We start from the raw sequence: 15,411 nt of genomic DNA, 5'->3' as shown, positions 1-15,411 counted from the left end.
GAGGCAAAATTGCCTTATGACGTTTCTAAACAGGCAGGTGTTTAATAACATGTTAAAGTTCTTTCAACATTAAACATTTCTGTCTGTTTATTCGATCATCAGTGCACGCCTCGTATGCGTTTGGAGGATTTCTGAAAAGGCTCAAATCCTTCATGCTCAAATGAGTTTGTGTGTATATGTGTGTGTGAGTGTATGTGTTTGTGTGCGTGTGTGTGTGTGTGTGTGTTTTCTTTTTTTTGTTTGTTTGTTTTTGGGGTCTTTTTTTTTGCTCAGCCGGTTTTCATGTTTGTGTGTGTATGTGTGTGTGATGACTAACACTAGCCTCTCTGCTGTAAGGTTGTGCTCTGTCACGCTCAGACACTGGGACACACTCTTGGTCTCTCCACACACACACACACACGACCTGCTCAGTCAGGCAGTAATGAGGAAAGAGCAGGGCCAGAACCCCAACAACATAAACCACAGACGTTTTCACAACTCAGCCTCTCACTGCAGGAAAACAGAGACTGCATCTGCCTCACCCTCTCTCTCTCTCTCTGTCTCCCTCTCTCTCTCTCTCTCTCTCTCTCTCTCTCTGTCTGTCTCCCTCCCTCTCTCTCTCATTTGCTCTTTCTGTCCATTTGCCTCACTTTCTTTCTCTCGCACTCTAGCTTGCACTTTCTAGATGTCTGTCTGGCTGTCTAGCTGTCTGCCTAGCTGTCTGTCAGTCTCTCTATCTCTCTCTCTCTCTCTCTGTCTCTCTCTCTCTCTCTGTCTCTGTCTCAGTCTCTCTCTGTTGTTATTTCTGTTTCTCTGTCTCCCTCTCTCTCTCTCTCTCTCTCTCTCTCTGTCTGTCTTGTTCTGCCTTGCTGCATTCTTTCATTATCATGTAGTGTGAACAGTACACTTTCTTCTTTGGTTCCTTAGGTCCAGCACACTCAAGAGGAATAAGATAATTCAAGCAAAAATATTTCCCAACTTCATTCCCAAATATAATACTAAAATAACTCTTTTTTTGTACTTTATTGGAAGAGGAATGATTTAAAAAATGCCGGATTTATGATTCCGTTTTAATAACGTTACATCATTGTAATGTTAATTTGAGAACTTTGCCACTTTCATTGATCGACAACATTCTTGTTGAGGTATTTTAACGCTTTCCTTCTGTGAGGGTTATTTTAATATAGCACTCACACTCATAGCCTTCACTGGGCTGAACGTTTTCCTTTATGTTGACCTAGATTTGTATCTCTCCGTTTTCTCCCCTTGCTCATGTTTAAAACATGTATCATACTTTGTGACAAGCCCCACAAACTAGACGTGATATATAGCCTGTTTCCCCCGGTTGCCATGGAAACACTGCCCCGTTCGGGCTCCCAGAGGGCCCTCTGTCCCGTAGGGCATTTCCTCTTCCTGTAGGAACACTCTCTCTCTCTCACTAGGCACTTGTGAAACTGTCACGGTGGCGACTTGTTGATTAGCGGCTATCCCTGGCTGTGTAGGTTTGCTCATTTTCCTTTTTTGTCTTTTATTCTGACTTCTCCAGTGCTCTTTTTTCAGTAGCGATATGAATATATCTTTGTGCTTCTTATGCGATTTTTAAACAGCAATGTGGCATCACGTGAGCTAAATTTTTGCACTTTTATGCATATTTTTTATGGCTTGTTTCGCAAAACGCTTGTCTCCTTGCATTTATAATCTCCTTTGGGGCTGTTTGTAGGACTTTGTTTATGATGATTAAATATCTATGTAGATTTCTTTTGAAAAATAGGAATTTGCTATCTGGGTAATTTGTTTCTAAAACTGTACATGTTCCTGGTCGTCTCGTTTAAAGGCTCCGCTTAGAGCGTGCAGTTGTTTGTACTTTGATCAGAGAGCACTGGTCTGACATGTGACAGTCACCCATACGGTGCCACACACAACCCAAATGCAAACAGATAGCTTCCCCCTATAGCACTCACACTCCGCTCTCTCTCCGCAAGTAGGTTTATCAGAGTGGAGTGGCATGTGTGGTGGTTACACGCAGCTGCTTCAGCTCTCTTCAGAGAAAAAAAAAAACACATTTGTATTTGTGTACTCCTTCACAGGCATTGCTCTCTGCCACTGTCAAATGAGGATAAAAAGATAAAGCCTAGTAGATCTATCTATCTATCTATCTATCTATCTATCTATCTATCTATCTATCTATCTATCTATCTATCTATCTATCTATCTATCTATCTATCTAACTGTCTGTCTGTGGTTTAATGTGTCTTTTTAATTTTGCTCCTATAGTGCTATAGTGAGAATGATAAGGATGTGCCTTGTCACGTTGTGCCCCTCAGGGACCTGCTTTTCAATCAGATCTACAGTCGCCTGGTGGAGAACTCTGTTGCCAAGGGCGTGTTCTTAGAGAGCCTTGAGCCCTACATTCTGAGCGAGCGGATTGGCTGCCTGACTGCGCCCGTCATGAGAGATCTTCTCAGCTATTTCCAGGAGAATGGAATGATGGAGAGTGTGGAGGGATGTCTGGTTCACATGGACATCACTAACCTGGATATCCAACAGGTGTGTGTATGTGTGTGTGTGTGTGTGTGTGTGTGTGTGTGTGTGCATGTGCTTATGTGTAAGCTTTCAGCTGTTTGTGGTCAGACATCTCTGAAGATGCCCATTGCCGTTTTGTAATAGGTGGCTGCGGTCACTGACCACAGCCACCTAGTGGATGTAGCCATGAACAGCCATGAAAACAGCGCTGCAATATATTTTTCTCAAATAACGTTCTGCACCAAAGCACAAGAGCCTAAGTTTACACTTTTTGCCTCTAGTGGTAAAATGCCAACTAGGGCCAGAGTCACACATGACTGACTTCAAATAAGTACTTTGTAGCACGCTGTTCACAGGCTCTGCTCCTGTACTTTATCAAATGACCAACAGAAATGTGTAAAAGCGCATTTACTCTCTTAGTATATTACAACTTTAACAGAGAATGTGTGACTCTAATAATCTTACAGCATATACACATGTTTGTGCTGTGTTTTGCACAGTATGGAGCTGTAGTATAGCAATATAAGCATATTTAGACATTATACAGAAAATGATACATATTGGACTTAAGTACATACAGTAGGCAAGTAAGGAATATGAGGTTTGATTGGTTATTTATGATGTATGTTGTTTATCTTGTGGTGTGTGTGTATGTGTCTGTGTGTGTGTGTGTATGTGTGTGTGTATGTGTGTGTGTGTGTGTGTGTGTGTGCGTGCGTGTGCGTGTGTGTGTATGTGTGTGTGTGTGTCTGTGCGTGTCTGTGTGTGTGTGTGTATGTATGTGTGTATGTGTGTGTGTATGTGTGTGTATGTGTGTGTCTGTGTGTCTGTGTGTGTATGTGTGTGTGTGTGTGTGTGTGTGCAGGTAGTTCAGATGTGCTGGGAGAACCAGCTATATGATGCCATGATCTACGTCTTTAACAGCGGCATGAATGACTACATCAGCCCCATGGAGGTATATCTCTCTGTCTGTCTGTTTCTCTGTCTGTCTCTCTCTCTCTGCAATTGAGGAAGGTGTGTGTGTGTGTGTGTGTGTGTGTGTGTGTGTGTGTGTGTGTGTGTGTGTTCGTTCAGTGAATTCCTGAGAGGTCCAGACCTACTTGTCCTGAACATTATTCATTAATTTATAAGTATAGTATATTAATAACTTAGTTTTATATCCTTCACATCTTTCTCTGCCTTCCTTCCCCTCTCTCTCTCTCTCTCTCTCTCCCTCCCTCTCTCTCTCTCTCTCTCTCTCTCTCTCTCTCTCTCTCCCTGCTAATGTCTGTCCTCTTGCTCTCCTCTAAGCATCCCTTTTCTCCCCTCAGTATTTTCATTCACTAGTATACTGTTCCTATGCATTTAGATTAGGTATTGAATATTAATAATGTGTGTGAGTGTGTTTTCTTTTCTTTCAGGAAGACGTTTTTTTGTTGTGCTGCGCTGTTGAATAAGTAGCAAATTGCTCTTTTAAACTAAATCATAACAAGTTGAATGAAACTTGATTTTGTGCACTTTATAATGTAAGAATGAATTTAGTTTTTCCATGGGTGCTCTGCTGGGGAAAGCGTTTAATTGCCTTTTGTTTGGTGTCTCATGAATTTTGCAACAATAAACAGTGAACTGTTTGAGTTTAGATTTTATGGAGGACACTGTGCGCGCGCGTGTGTGTGCGCGCGTGTATGTGTGTGAGTGAGGGGGTGTGTGTGTGTGTGTGTGTGTGTGCATGTGAATGTGTGGGTTTGTGTCTTCAGTGTGTGGATTGAATTCACCATTAAGCCCAGAGAAAGATGAAAGCTAGCGTTGTCATCCAAAGCTCTGAAGCTCTAGATGAAAGGCGATTGGTGGAGGGTAAAAAAAAGGGGGAATTGGGAAAAGAGGGAGGTATTAATCAGTAGCTAGACCAAAATGTCACAGACTCGATCGCCCCACCCCCTCCCCCACCCCCCCTTGAGCTATCCGCAGTGTATCAGAGTCTATGATACACGGGCTTCACCAAATAATGGAAAGTTAAAGTGAATCAGTCCAGTTTGGAAGTGATAGTGAATATCAGCAGTGTTGGGATGAAATATTTTCTTAGACAGATAAAAGACTGAACTGAAAACCATTAGAGAGTTCTGCTCACCTCTTTCTCCACTAGGAATGACTGTGTGTGTGTGTGTGAGTGTGTGTGTTTCAGATTTCCACGGTGAAGATAGTTGAAATATATAGTCTGTCTCCAGTGAAATGAACTGACACACCACTGTTTTTTGTTTTTGTTTTTTTTCTGTTTTGTCAGAAACTCTTTCAAGTGATTGGACCCCCTTTGCGTGAAGGCAAGCCTCTCACAGGTACAGACAAAAAATAATAAAAAACAAAACTGCATATCCCACAATCCAAAGTGTTTGCACAGGAAACACCTGCTGCAGTGACCCTTAGTATTCCTCATGTGTTTTTCTCTGCAGACGAGCAAGTTGTGATGGGAAATAAACTCCTGGTGTATATTAGGTGAGATATATACACAGATATATACTTTTTTCTCACACAAAAGTGCACAAACACAATATCTCTCTTGTTTACCCACACTGATTATTTTCTTCCTTTTTCTAATAGCTGCTGTTTGGCTGGGCGGGCTTATCCGTTAGGAGATATTCCCGAGGACCTCGTTCCTCAAGTGAAAAACCAGGTTGGTGTGTGTGTGTGTGTGTGTGTGTGTGTGTGTGTGTGTGTGTGTGTGTGTATCAGTGCGTGTGAGTGGTACCATACAAAACTAGTCACTAGTCACCATGTAGGTTTTGGTAAAATCCTCCCAGAGATTTCATGGGTTATTTAATAGCGCACACTTCTCTACTCTTCTGTACCTCACTACTGTATTCTACACTACACTGCTTTACTAAACATATGATACATTGTAATCTACACTACACTACACTACACTACTTTACACTACACTACACTACACTACTCTACACTACACTACTTTACACTACACTACACTACACTACTCTACACTACACTACTTTACACTACACTACACTACTTTGCACTATACTACACTACTCTACACTACTTTACACTACATCACACTACTTTACACTACGCTACACCACACCACACTACTCTACTTTACACTGCTCTACACTACACTACACTACTTTACACTACACTACTTTACACTACACTACTTTACTCTACACCACACTACACTACACTACACTACACTACTCTACACTACTTTACACTACACTACACTACACTACTCTACACTACACTACTTTACACTACACTACACTACTTTGCACTATACTACACTACTCTACACTACTTTACACTACATCACACTACTTTACACTACGCTACGCTACACTACACTACTCTACGCTACACTACACTGCTCTACACTATACTACTTTACACTACACTACTCTATACTATACTACACTACACTGCACTACTTTACACTACGCTACACTACACCACATTACATTACACTACTCTATACTACTTTACACTACACTACACTACACTGCTCTACACCACATTACACTACACTACACTACACTACTTTACACTACACTACTTTACACTACACTATACTACACTACTCTACACTACTTTACACTACACTACACTACACCACTTCACACTACACTACACTACACTACACTGCTCTACACTGCTCTACACCACATTACACTACTTTACACTACACTACTCTACACTACTTTACACTACACTGCTTTACACTACACTACACTACTTTACTCTACACTACTTTACACTACACTACACTACTCTACACTACTTTACACTACTCTACACTACTTTACACTACACTGCTTTACACTACACTACACTGCTCTACACTACTCTACACTACTTTACACTACACTACTTTACACTACACTGCTTTACACTACACTACACTACACTGCACTACACTACATTACACTACACTACACTACTTTACACTACTTTACACTACACTACACTACTTTACACTACACTGCTTTACACTACACTACACTACACTGCTCTACACTACTCTACACTACTTTACACTACACAACTTTACACTACACTGCTTTACACTACACTACACTACACTGCACTACACTACATTACACTACACTACACTACTTTACACTACACTACACTACTCTACACTACACTACTTTACACTACACTACACTACACTATACTACACTACTCTACACCACATTACACTACACTACACTACTCTACACTACACTACACTACTTTACACTACACTACACTACTCTACACTACACTACACTACTTTACACTACACTACACTACTTTGCACTATACTACACTACTCTACACTACTTTACACTACATCACACTACTTTACACTACGCTACACCACACCACACTACTCTACTTTACACTACGCTACACTACACTACACTACTTTACACTACACTACTTTACACTACACTACTTTACTCTACACCACACTACACTACACTACACTACACTACTCTACACTACTTTACACTACACTACACTACACTACTCTACACTACACTACTTTACACTACACTACACTACTTTGCACTATACTACACTACTCTACACTACTTTACACTACATCACACTACTTTACACTACGCTACGCTACACTACACTACTCTACGCTACACTACACTGCTCTACACTACACTACTTTACACTACGCTACACTACACCACATTACATTACACTACTCTATACTACTTTACACTACACTACACTACACTGCTCTACACCACATTACACTACACTACACTACACTACTTTACACTACACTACTTTACACTACACTATACTACACTACTCTACACTACACTACTTTACACTACACTACACTACTTTGCACTATACTACACTACTCTACACTACTTTACACTACATCACACTACTTTACACTACGCTACGCTACACTACACTACACTACTCTATACTATACTACACTACACTACACTACTTTACACTACGCTACACTACACCACATTACATTACACTACTCTATACTACTTTACACTACACTACACTACACTACACTACTTTACACTACACTACTTTACACTACACTATACTACACTACTCTACACTACTTTACACTACACTACACTACACCACTTCACACTACACTACACTACACTACACTGCTCTACACTGCTCTACACCACATTACACTACTTTACACTACACTACTCTACACTACTTTACACTACACTGCTTTACACTACACTACACTACTTTACTCTACACTACTTTACACTACACTACACTACTCTACACTACTTTACACTACTCTACACTACTTTACACTACACTGCTTTACACTGCACTACACTGCTCTACACTACTTTACACTACTTTACACTACACTACTTTACACTACACTGCTTTACACTACACTACACTACATTACACTACACTACACTACTCTACACTACACTACTTTACACTACATTACACTACACTACACTACTCTACACTACACTACACTACTTTACACTACACTACACTACACTACTTTACACTACACTACACTACTTTACACTACACTACTCTACACTACACTACTTTACACTACTTTACACTACACCACACTACACGGCTCTCTACTCTACACTACTCTACTTCACATGAACTCTACATGTTTGCATGTTCTCCCCGGGTGCTTTGGTTTCCTCCCACCACAAAGACATGCATGCTAGGACTAGTTATCCTGTCAGTGGCCTTGACCAAGGCATTGGCAAAAAGACCTGGAGTTCTAGCTCCTCGCTCGTAGCATGAGTGTGCTCACTGGTGTTAGGATGGGTTAAATGCAGAGGCTACATTTCACTGCTCACTGCTCATTGCGTGTGTGACAAATAAAGTAATTCTTCTTCTTCTTATACTCTACACTCCACTATGCTACACTCTACTACACTACACTAGACCACACTACACTACACAATTCAGTTTTAAACTACACTATTCTGCTGAGTTCTACATGACTCTACTGTTTTCGTGTTCTTCCATATACCAGGTCTCCCTACTACAGACTACTTTACTGAACACATACGCTAACACACTGTGTGTTCCACTGCACTGTACTCTACTGTTTTCTGTTGCACCCAACGTCAATCTATGGTACTCTGTTCACTCTACTTGACTTTACACTTTACTCTAGTCCTCTCAGAGCCTCTCCCGGCTTTGCTCAGCTGTGTGTGGAGTTTCTCTCAGTCATGGTCCACACAGCTCCGCACTGACTGCACTCTCCTGAGTTACACTCCTCTGTCAGTCAGAGACAGACCGGTGGACCTGCTCTGTCTGAACCGATTTTACGCAGCTGGACACAAAAACATGAAGATCTTGGCGTGTGTGTGTGTGTGTGTGTGTGTGTGCGTGCGTGTGCGTGCGTGTGTGTGCGCGTGTTTTCTGAGAGAGAGAGACTGTGGCACTCTCTGTGTGTGAGAGAGAGTAAGAGAAAAGAAAGAGAGAAAGAGAGAGAGAGAGAGGTAGTACTAAGGTGTGCTCAGAGAGCAGTTACAGTGTGTGTGCGAACAGTGAAGGGCTCTCCCTTGTCCGATTACGTTACGAAGATCCTCCTTGACCTGACCAGCCCCGCAGCTCTGCTCCACGACACCAAAACGCACTCACACCGCCCCCGCGTGTGCGCACGTGCGCGTGCGTGTCTGTGTACTTGTGTGTGCAGTTTTTCTTTTTTGGGGGGAATGTATCCCTGTCGTGGTGGAGGGTTATGTTTATGTAAAAATGTAAAAGCAGTCGTTCAAGACCACATGGATGGATGGTTCTGTCTTCTCTCTCTCTCTCTCTCTCTCTCTCTCTCTCTCTCTCTCTCTCTCCCCCTCGCTCCTCCCTCTCCCATTTCCTCTCAGCCATGCTTGAGAATATATGTTACATTATTTATGTTTGATGGGTGCAGTGATGGTACAGTGTTTGATCTGAGATATTCTGACTCACATCTCAAATGGCATTTTAGGTTATTCTCCCGACGTCTATTCTTTTGCAGGTATTCATTTATAGTATTTAATTAGACTTTTGTTTATGGCAAGTCTGCTTGTGGATGTGGATGTGTCTGTGAGTGATTGTGTGTGTGTGTGTGTGTGTGTGTGTGTGTGTTAGTTCTGCATGGCTGATTATCTAGTTTTCGTATTCTCAGCATGACACTCACTGTAGGGGGTGTAGGAGGAATTTCTACTGTGTGTCGTCTTTCCAAACTCTCACTTAAGTGATTCGTTTTGGGACTGTCGACCTTGGCGAGACCTGAGCACACAAACATGCGTGCGCACACACACACACACACACACACACATACACGCATACACAAACACACACACACACTATCCCGTCACGCTGCAAAAGCTTGAGCGAAAAGCGTGACTGAAGAGCCTGTTTACTCTGATCAGGGAAGCGATCAGCTCTTTTCAGTGGGAACGTCCAGGGATCTGAGAATGCTTTTTGGATTCTGGGAATGCTCCAGTGCTCCGGGGCTTTGGTCTGAGAGTGTTAATAGGTCCTGCCGTCTTTTAGGACTGCCACTTTGGCTCTGACTCACTGTGTTCAGACAGCCCATAGCACCTTACTTCTGCCAAGCCCATCACGCTGTCCACTAAAGCACTGGTGTGGAACGCGCTCGCTCACTCGCTCTCTCTCTCTCTCTCTCTCTATCTATCTGTGCCTCTCTCTCTCTCTCTCTCTCTCACTCTCTCTCTCTCTCTCTGTGACTCTCTCTCTCACTCTCTCTATCTCTCTCTCTCTTGCACTCTCTCTCTATCGCTCTCTCTCTCTCTCTCTCACTCTCTCTGTGACTCTCTCTCTCTCTCTCTCTCTCTCTCTCTCTCTCTCACTCTCTCTCTCTCTCTCTCTCTCTCTCTCTCTCTGTGACTCTCTCTCTCACTCTCTCTATCTCTCTCTCTTTCTTTCTCTCTCTCTCTATCTGTGAATCTCTCTCTCTCTCTCTCTCTTATGTGTTTATGTCTGTGTTGGTTTGGACAAGTGTGAGTGTGTATTTGTATGCCCATAGGTGTTTTGGATGCAGAGTTATCAGTGTGCATTTGTGCTTAAGTTCTGTGTCAGTGCGTGTGTGTGTCTGTTTATGTGTTAATGTATTTGTATGTCTCTATATACTTGAGTCTGTGTGTGCCCAGATGGGTCTTGGACAGAAGGACTGTTATTGTTAGTGTGTGTGTGCTTAAGTCCAAGAGTCCGTGTGTGTGTGTGTGTGCACGTGCGTGTGTGTGTGTGTGTGCCCACTGCTGTGGGTTTGATGTTTAATGTGTGCATTATGTGTGTCTGTGTTGTTAGATGTTTTATTTGGACAGAGGCACTTAGGGACCTTTTTCAAAAGGAAAGTCACGCGCGCGCACACACACACACACACACACACACACACACACACACTACATATCCATATTGTGATTGTCCACTGTGATCCTGTTACCTCCCTGTCACACACACACCCCAGAGAGTCCTACACATCTATCAGTCCAATCACACACACACACACACACACACACACACACGCACGCACACACACAGTGCACCTGTATTCTCTTTTGCTCTAGTCCATTGCATCTTATAGTCTTTCTCAAACACAGACACTCTCTCTCTGTCTTTCTCTTTCTCTCTATCCATCTGTTTCTCTCTCTCTCTCTCCCTTAGCTGTGTAATTGGGTTCACAGACACCTCATTGAGAAATTATCAGTCATACATCTAGTTACTGTTTGCGTGCGTCACTAAACACTTGTAGGAATCATATGTTTTTTTGACCATATGATCTATTTGTGTATACATACTGTATATTCAGAGTGTTACATGGTTCATATGGGAGTTCTCCACCTGGGAAACCTTTCTGATTGGCAGCTAATAGATAACAGTCTTACTCATATTGTACAGAGGCTGTCTAACCCCACAAACATGTTAATACCAGGGCCCTTAGTGCTCTACCCCGTATCCATGGTGACCAGGGAGACCTATTTTACAGCGTGATGCCTATGATGGTAATCATTCTAGATTCTAGCCTGTTATTGCAAGAAAAGGTTAGCACCACTAATGCCTATCCAGTTCAATTTCTTTCTGAATCAATGCTCTGGCTTTTTGTGTGTTTGTGTGTGCGCGCGTGTGTGTGTGTTTCAGGTGTTTGAGTTTCTGATTCGTCTGCACACCGTGGAGGCCACACAGGAAGAGGAAGTATATCCTTATATCAGAACGCTGCTCCATTTTGACACTCGCGAGTTTCTTAACGTCCTGGCTCTGGTAGGAATCAGTCAGTCAGTCATTTATTTAGTCTGTGAGTCTGTCTATCTCATTTCTGTACAGCCAAAATACAATCAACCTCAAGTGTTGAGATGGTGTTGTTTTTGTGTTTGTGTGTGAGCGAGAGAGTGAGTATGTGTGTGTGTGTCAGTGATGACTTTGTGCAAATTCTTTTTGTCTCGTCAGACATTTGAAGACTTCAAGAATGACAAACAAGCCCTGGAGTATCAGCAGAGGATTGTGGATATTTTATTAATGGTAAAAATCTCTCTCTGTCTGTCTGTCATAAAAAAACACACACACAAACAACCACTAACAGACTCCCTCTCTCCCTCCCTCTCTCTCTCTGTCTCTCTTTCTCTCTCTCTCGCTCTTTCTCTCTCTTTCTCTCTCTCTCATTCGCTCTCTGTTTGTTGTACACAAACACACATACAAAATACAAGACACACATTCAAAAATACCCATTCACTCTCTCGCTGTCTCTCACTTTCCTGGCAATTGAAACTCATATAATTTTGGATTGCCTTTTTTCCATTATATGAATGTAATCATTTGAATGTGATCATTTCATCAACTGAAGAGCCAATTCATCCAGCATCCATCTCTGTGCTCATCAAACCCCATCAACAGACAGTGCACAGCACCATCAGAAAACACCACAAAAAACTCCACACTGCGTCATCACCTTCCACTTCTCTCTCTCTCTCTCTCTCTCTCTCTCTGTCTCTCTCTCTCTCTCTCCCTCTTTCTCTCTCTCTCCTGATGGCCAAATAAACAATCACATTTTTCAATACCCTTTTCGCCCAATCGCAGCACCCACCTCTGTAGCTCCAACTACGAAACAAATGTATAGTCTTTTAGTTATGTTTATACAAACAGTCTAATTTTGTTTTTTTTAACAGTCTGTCTCTCTGTTTATTTCTCTTTTCCACTCACTCCTTCTCTCTGTCTGTTGCTCTCTTCCTGTCTGTCTGTCTGTCTGTTTATCTCAGGTTATGGTAGACAACTCGGACTTCACCCCCTCCCAAGTCGGCTGTCTCTTCACGTTTCTCGCCCGCCAATTGGCCAAGCCCGATAACACGCTCTTTGTCAACAGGAAACTGTTTGATCAGGTGAAGCTCTCTCGCTGCTAATTAAAACGCCTTATTTTAAACAGGCGGCTCAGTCACTCCTGCTCTCTCTGCCAAATGATTTGGATGTTGTTATTGCACTTAGCATCTAACAGTAGCAGCGAGAGATTCTGAAGGTGCTAACATGTCGAACAAGAAAATTAGCACTTTGACTAAATATAGCTCTGGCATAACTCAGAAGTGTTCAGCTAGTTTGCGTTTTTATTCAAAATGTTCTTGATGATTCATTGCGCAGTGGGCACGAGTGGAGTTTTGACGGCTTCTTTTTAAGATTACTCACTGTGTCCGTGCCGTATTTCAAACCTACATTTTGATTTAATAGTATTTTTGGTTATATTTTAGTGTAGTTTTACCCATGTTGTTCAGAAATGAAAGTTCATCTGTAACTCTAACAGACTGATATGTTATAGCATCTCCTTAGTTTTTTCGGCTGTTTGGTAGCCTTGTCCAAACAGAACTGTTTGTCTAATCTGATGTCCCATTTGTCGGAGCTGATGTTCTATTCTGTTTTGCTCTGCTCTGTTGTACTCTCTTCTCTTCTCTTCTCTTCTCTTCTCTTCTCTTCTCTTCTCCTCTCTTCTCTTCTATTCTCTTCTGCTCTGTTCTGATCCATTCTGTTGTTGACCAGTGAGGTTTGTGCTGTGTGTTTCATCTGTAGCTGGTGTTCTCTCCACAGGTGTTGGAGTTTCTGTGCAGTCCTGATGATGACTCCAGACACACAGAGAGACAACAGGTATCAGCAGTAACAAAGCAGGGCGTAGCTGCTCCGTTATAACGCATTGGTCTGATCTATAGTGTGGACAGCACACTGAAGCATTCAGCAGTAGAGGCATGCTATTTTAACAACCAAAAAAAAAAATCTTTTGACTTTTAAAGCATATGCTCTATATGAAGAGATATAGACTGTGTGTATACTGAGCTGTCCTGTCGAGATACATTAATTTTAACTTTAAATCACAAATATTGGTCATTGTTAGTCAAGAACTGTAATTGGTCAGGTCAGGTCATGTGACCCACGCTGATAAAATATTAATGACCCGCAGGTGCTGTTGGAGCTCTTGCAGGTGGGGGGTGTGGTCCAGTTTGATGAGGGGCGGCTTCTCACTCTAGCTGAGAAGGCAGAGTTGTGAGTTTGGTTTTTTTTTTCCCTCTTTTCAGGACTCGAACATGTGGCTAAATTCCTGAGTATATACGCTAGAGACATAACATATTGGAAGTACAACCCAAATGCACTGAGAACCCGTATTGTGTGTTGTGTTATATTGGTGATACAGATGAAATTGATATCGGCATAGCTGGTTTTGCGAGGGACCAGCATAGATTTTCTCATAATAAATCTTCGCCACTGTGTTGATGATATCAGTGATCTTAAGGGCTTTAGACCGAGGTTACACTTTAATGCTTGAAAGCACTGACAGATGGCAAAAATAAAAGAATATTGATTCCTCAAAGTGAGCTTGATATTCTCTTCTTCTTTTTCTCCTCTGTCTCTTTTTCTGTTGTTCCCTCTCTCTCTTTCTCTCTCTCTCTCTTTCTCTTTCTCTGTTTCTCTCTCTCTCACTCTGTGTCTTATTTTTATTCTTAGCTACCAGATTTGTGAGTTTATGTATGAGAAGAAACATCTGTACGACAAGATCATTGACTGCTACTTGAAGGACCCTCTTAGAAAGGTTCCCTTTCTTCCATTCACACTCCGCTCAGCCATATACACGCCTCACGCCTCTGTTTTTTATTTATTTATTTATTTTCTTATTCTTTTGAGACACGACTCTTCCAACGACTCCTCAACAGAAGCACTCAGCGGGGAATTCCAAGTTCACACGAGTCTGTTTGTCTCTGTTGTGTTAGGAGGAGATCTTTAACTACATCCACAACATCCTTTCCATGCCGGGTTACAGCCCTGAGGAAAAGCAGTCCGTCTGGCACAAATCTGTCCAACACGTCCAGGTGAGTCACTGCCATTCACCGTGGCTTATTCAGTGCCTGCTTCAGATTGTTTTCTTTCGGTGGTCGATTGTTTATGCGTCCTGTAACTAAACTTTTTCACTTTAGCGAAAAGGTCGTTGCAGAATTACATGAACTTGCCTCGATTTCAGAGGAACGTTGAATTTGAGCCCCTTTCTGTTCTTTTTTTTTAAAACGCCTTTGGGTGCTTTGTAATATAACGAGTAGCATTAGGATTTAGGGGCTGTCCAACAGACGTTTAAATGTAGTATTTCTCATTCAGTGATGTTGATAGCACTGTAGAGTGAAGGGAGTGCACAGTTTCCTCAACCATAACCCCCTTCCATCCCCCCATTCTGTTATTTGTTGATCATTTATACGCTTGGTTGAAGGCTGCTCTTGATTGGTTAATGGTCTCACATCCCCTACTCTGATTGGTCAAACACTGACGTTGTGTCTCTGTGGTTGCAGGAGCTTGTGAGAATCAACCCTGCCAAATTGGCTGAGTTAGCGACCGTTCATTTTGCAGATGAAATTGAGGCTATTGTCAGCTCGTTACAGGTAAACACTGTTTATTACCCTCCACCTGCCAACAAAA

General features: G+C 42.2%; 1 protein-coding gene across 3 annotated transcripts in view; it reads left to right on the top strand.

Annotated features, from left to right (window-relative positions):
• Positions 1–15,411, top strand: part of vps8 (VPS8 subunit of CORVET complex) — a 77,581-nt gene that overhangs the window by 20,564 nt on the left and 41,606 nt on the right. For all 3 annotated transcript variants that reach the window (XM_030779989.1, XM_030779990.1, XM_030779992.1), the window contains 13 exons: positions 2,304–2,526; positions 3,368–3,457; positions 4,763–4,814; positions 4,929–4,971; positions 5,077–5,149; positions 11,620–11,739; positions 11,926–11,997; positions 12,732–12,851; positions 13,546–13,602; positions 13,913–13,995; positions 14,455–14,539; positions 14,718–14,816; positions 15,285–15,374. In XM_030779989.1, the coding sequence (XP_030635849.1) occupies positions 2,304–2,526; positions 3,368–3,457; positions 4,763–4,814; positions 4,929–4,971; positions 5,077–5,149; positions 11,620–11,739; positions 11,926–11,997; positions 12,732–12,851; positions 13,546–13,602; positions 13,913–13,995; positions 14,455–14,539; positions 14,718–14,816; positions 15,285–15,374 (1,207 nt within the window). The remainder of the gene's footprint in view (positions 1–2,303; positions 2,527–3,367; positions 3,458–4,762; positions 4,815–4,928; positions 4,972–5,076; positions 5,150–11,619; positions 11,740–11,925; positions 11,998–12,731; positions 12,852–13,545; positions 13,603–13,912; positions 13,996–14,454; positions 14,540–14,717; positions 14,817–15,284; positions 15,375–15,411) is intronic.

This window comes from Chanos chanos, chromosome 7 (genome assembly GCF_902362185.1).
Source record: "Chanos chanos chromosome 7, fChaCha1.1, whole genome shotgun sequence".
Lineage (NCBI taxonomy): Eukaryota > Metazoa > Chordata > Actinopteri > Gonorynchiformes > Chanidae > Chanos > Chanos chanos.
The sequence above is the reverse complement of the archived record's forward strand: the minus strand, read 5'-3'. Positions and strand labels throughout refer to the sequence as shown.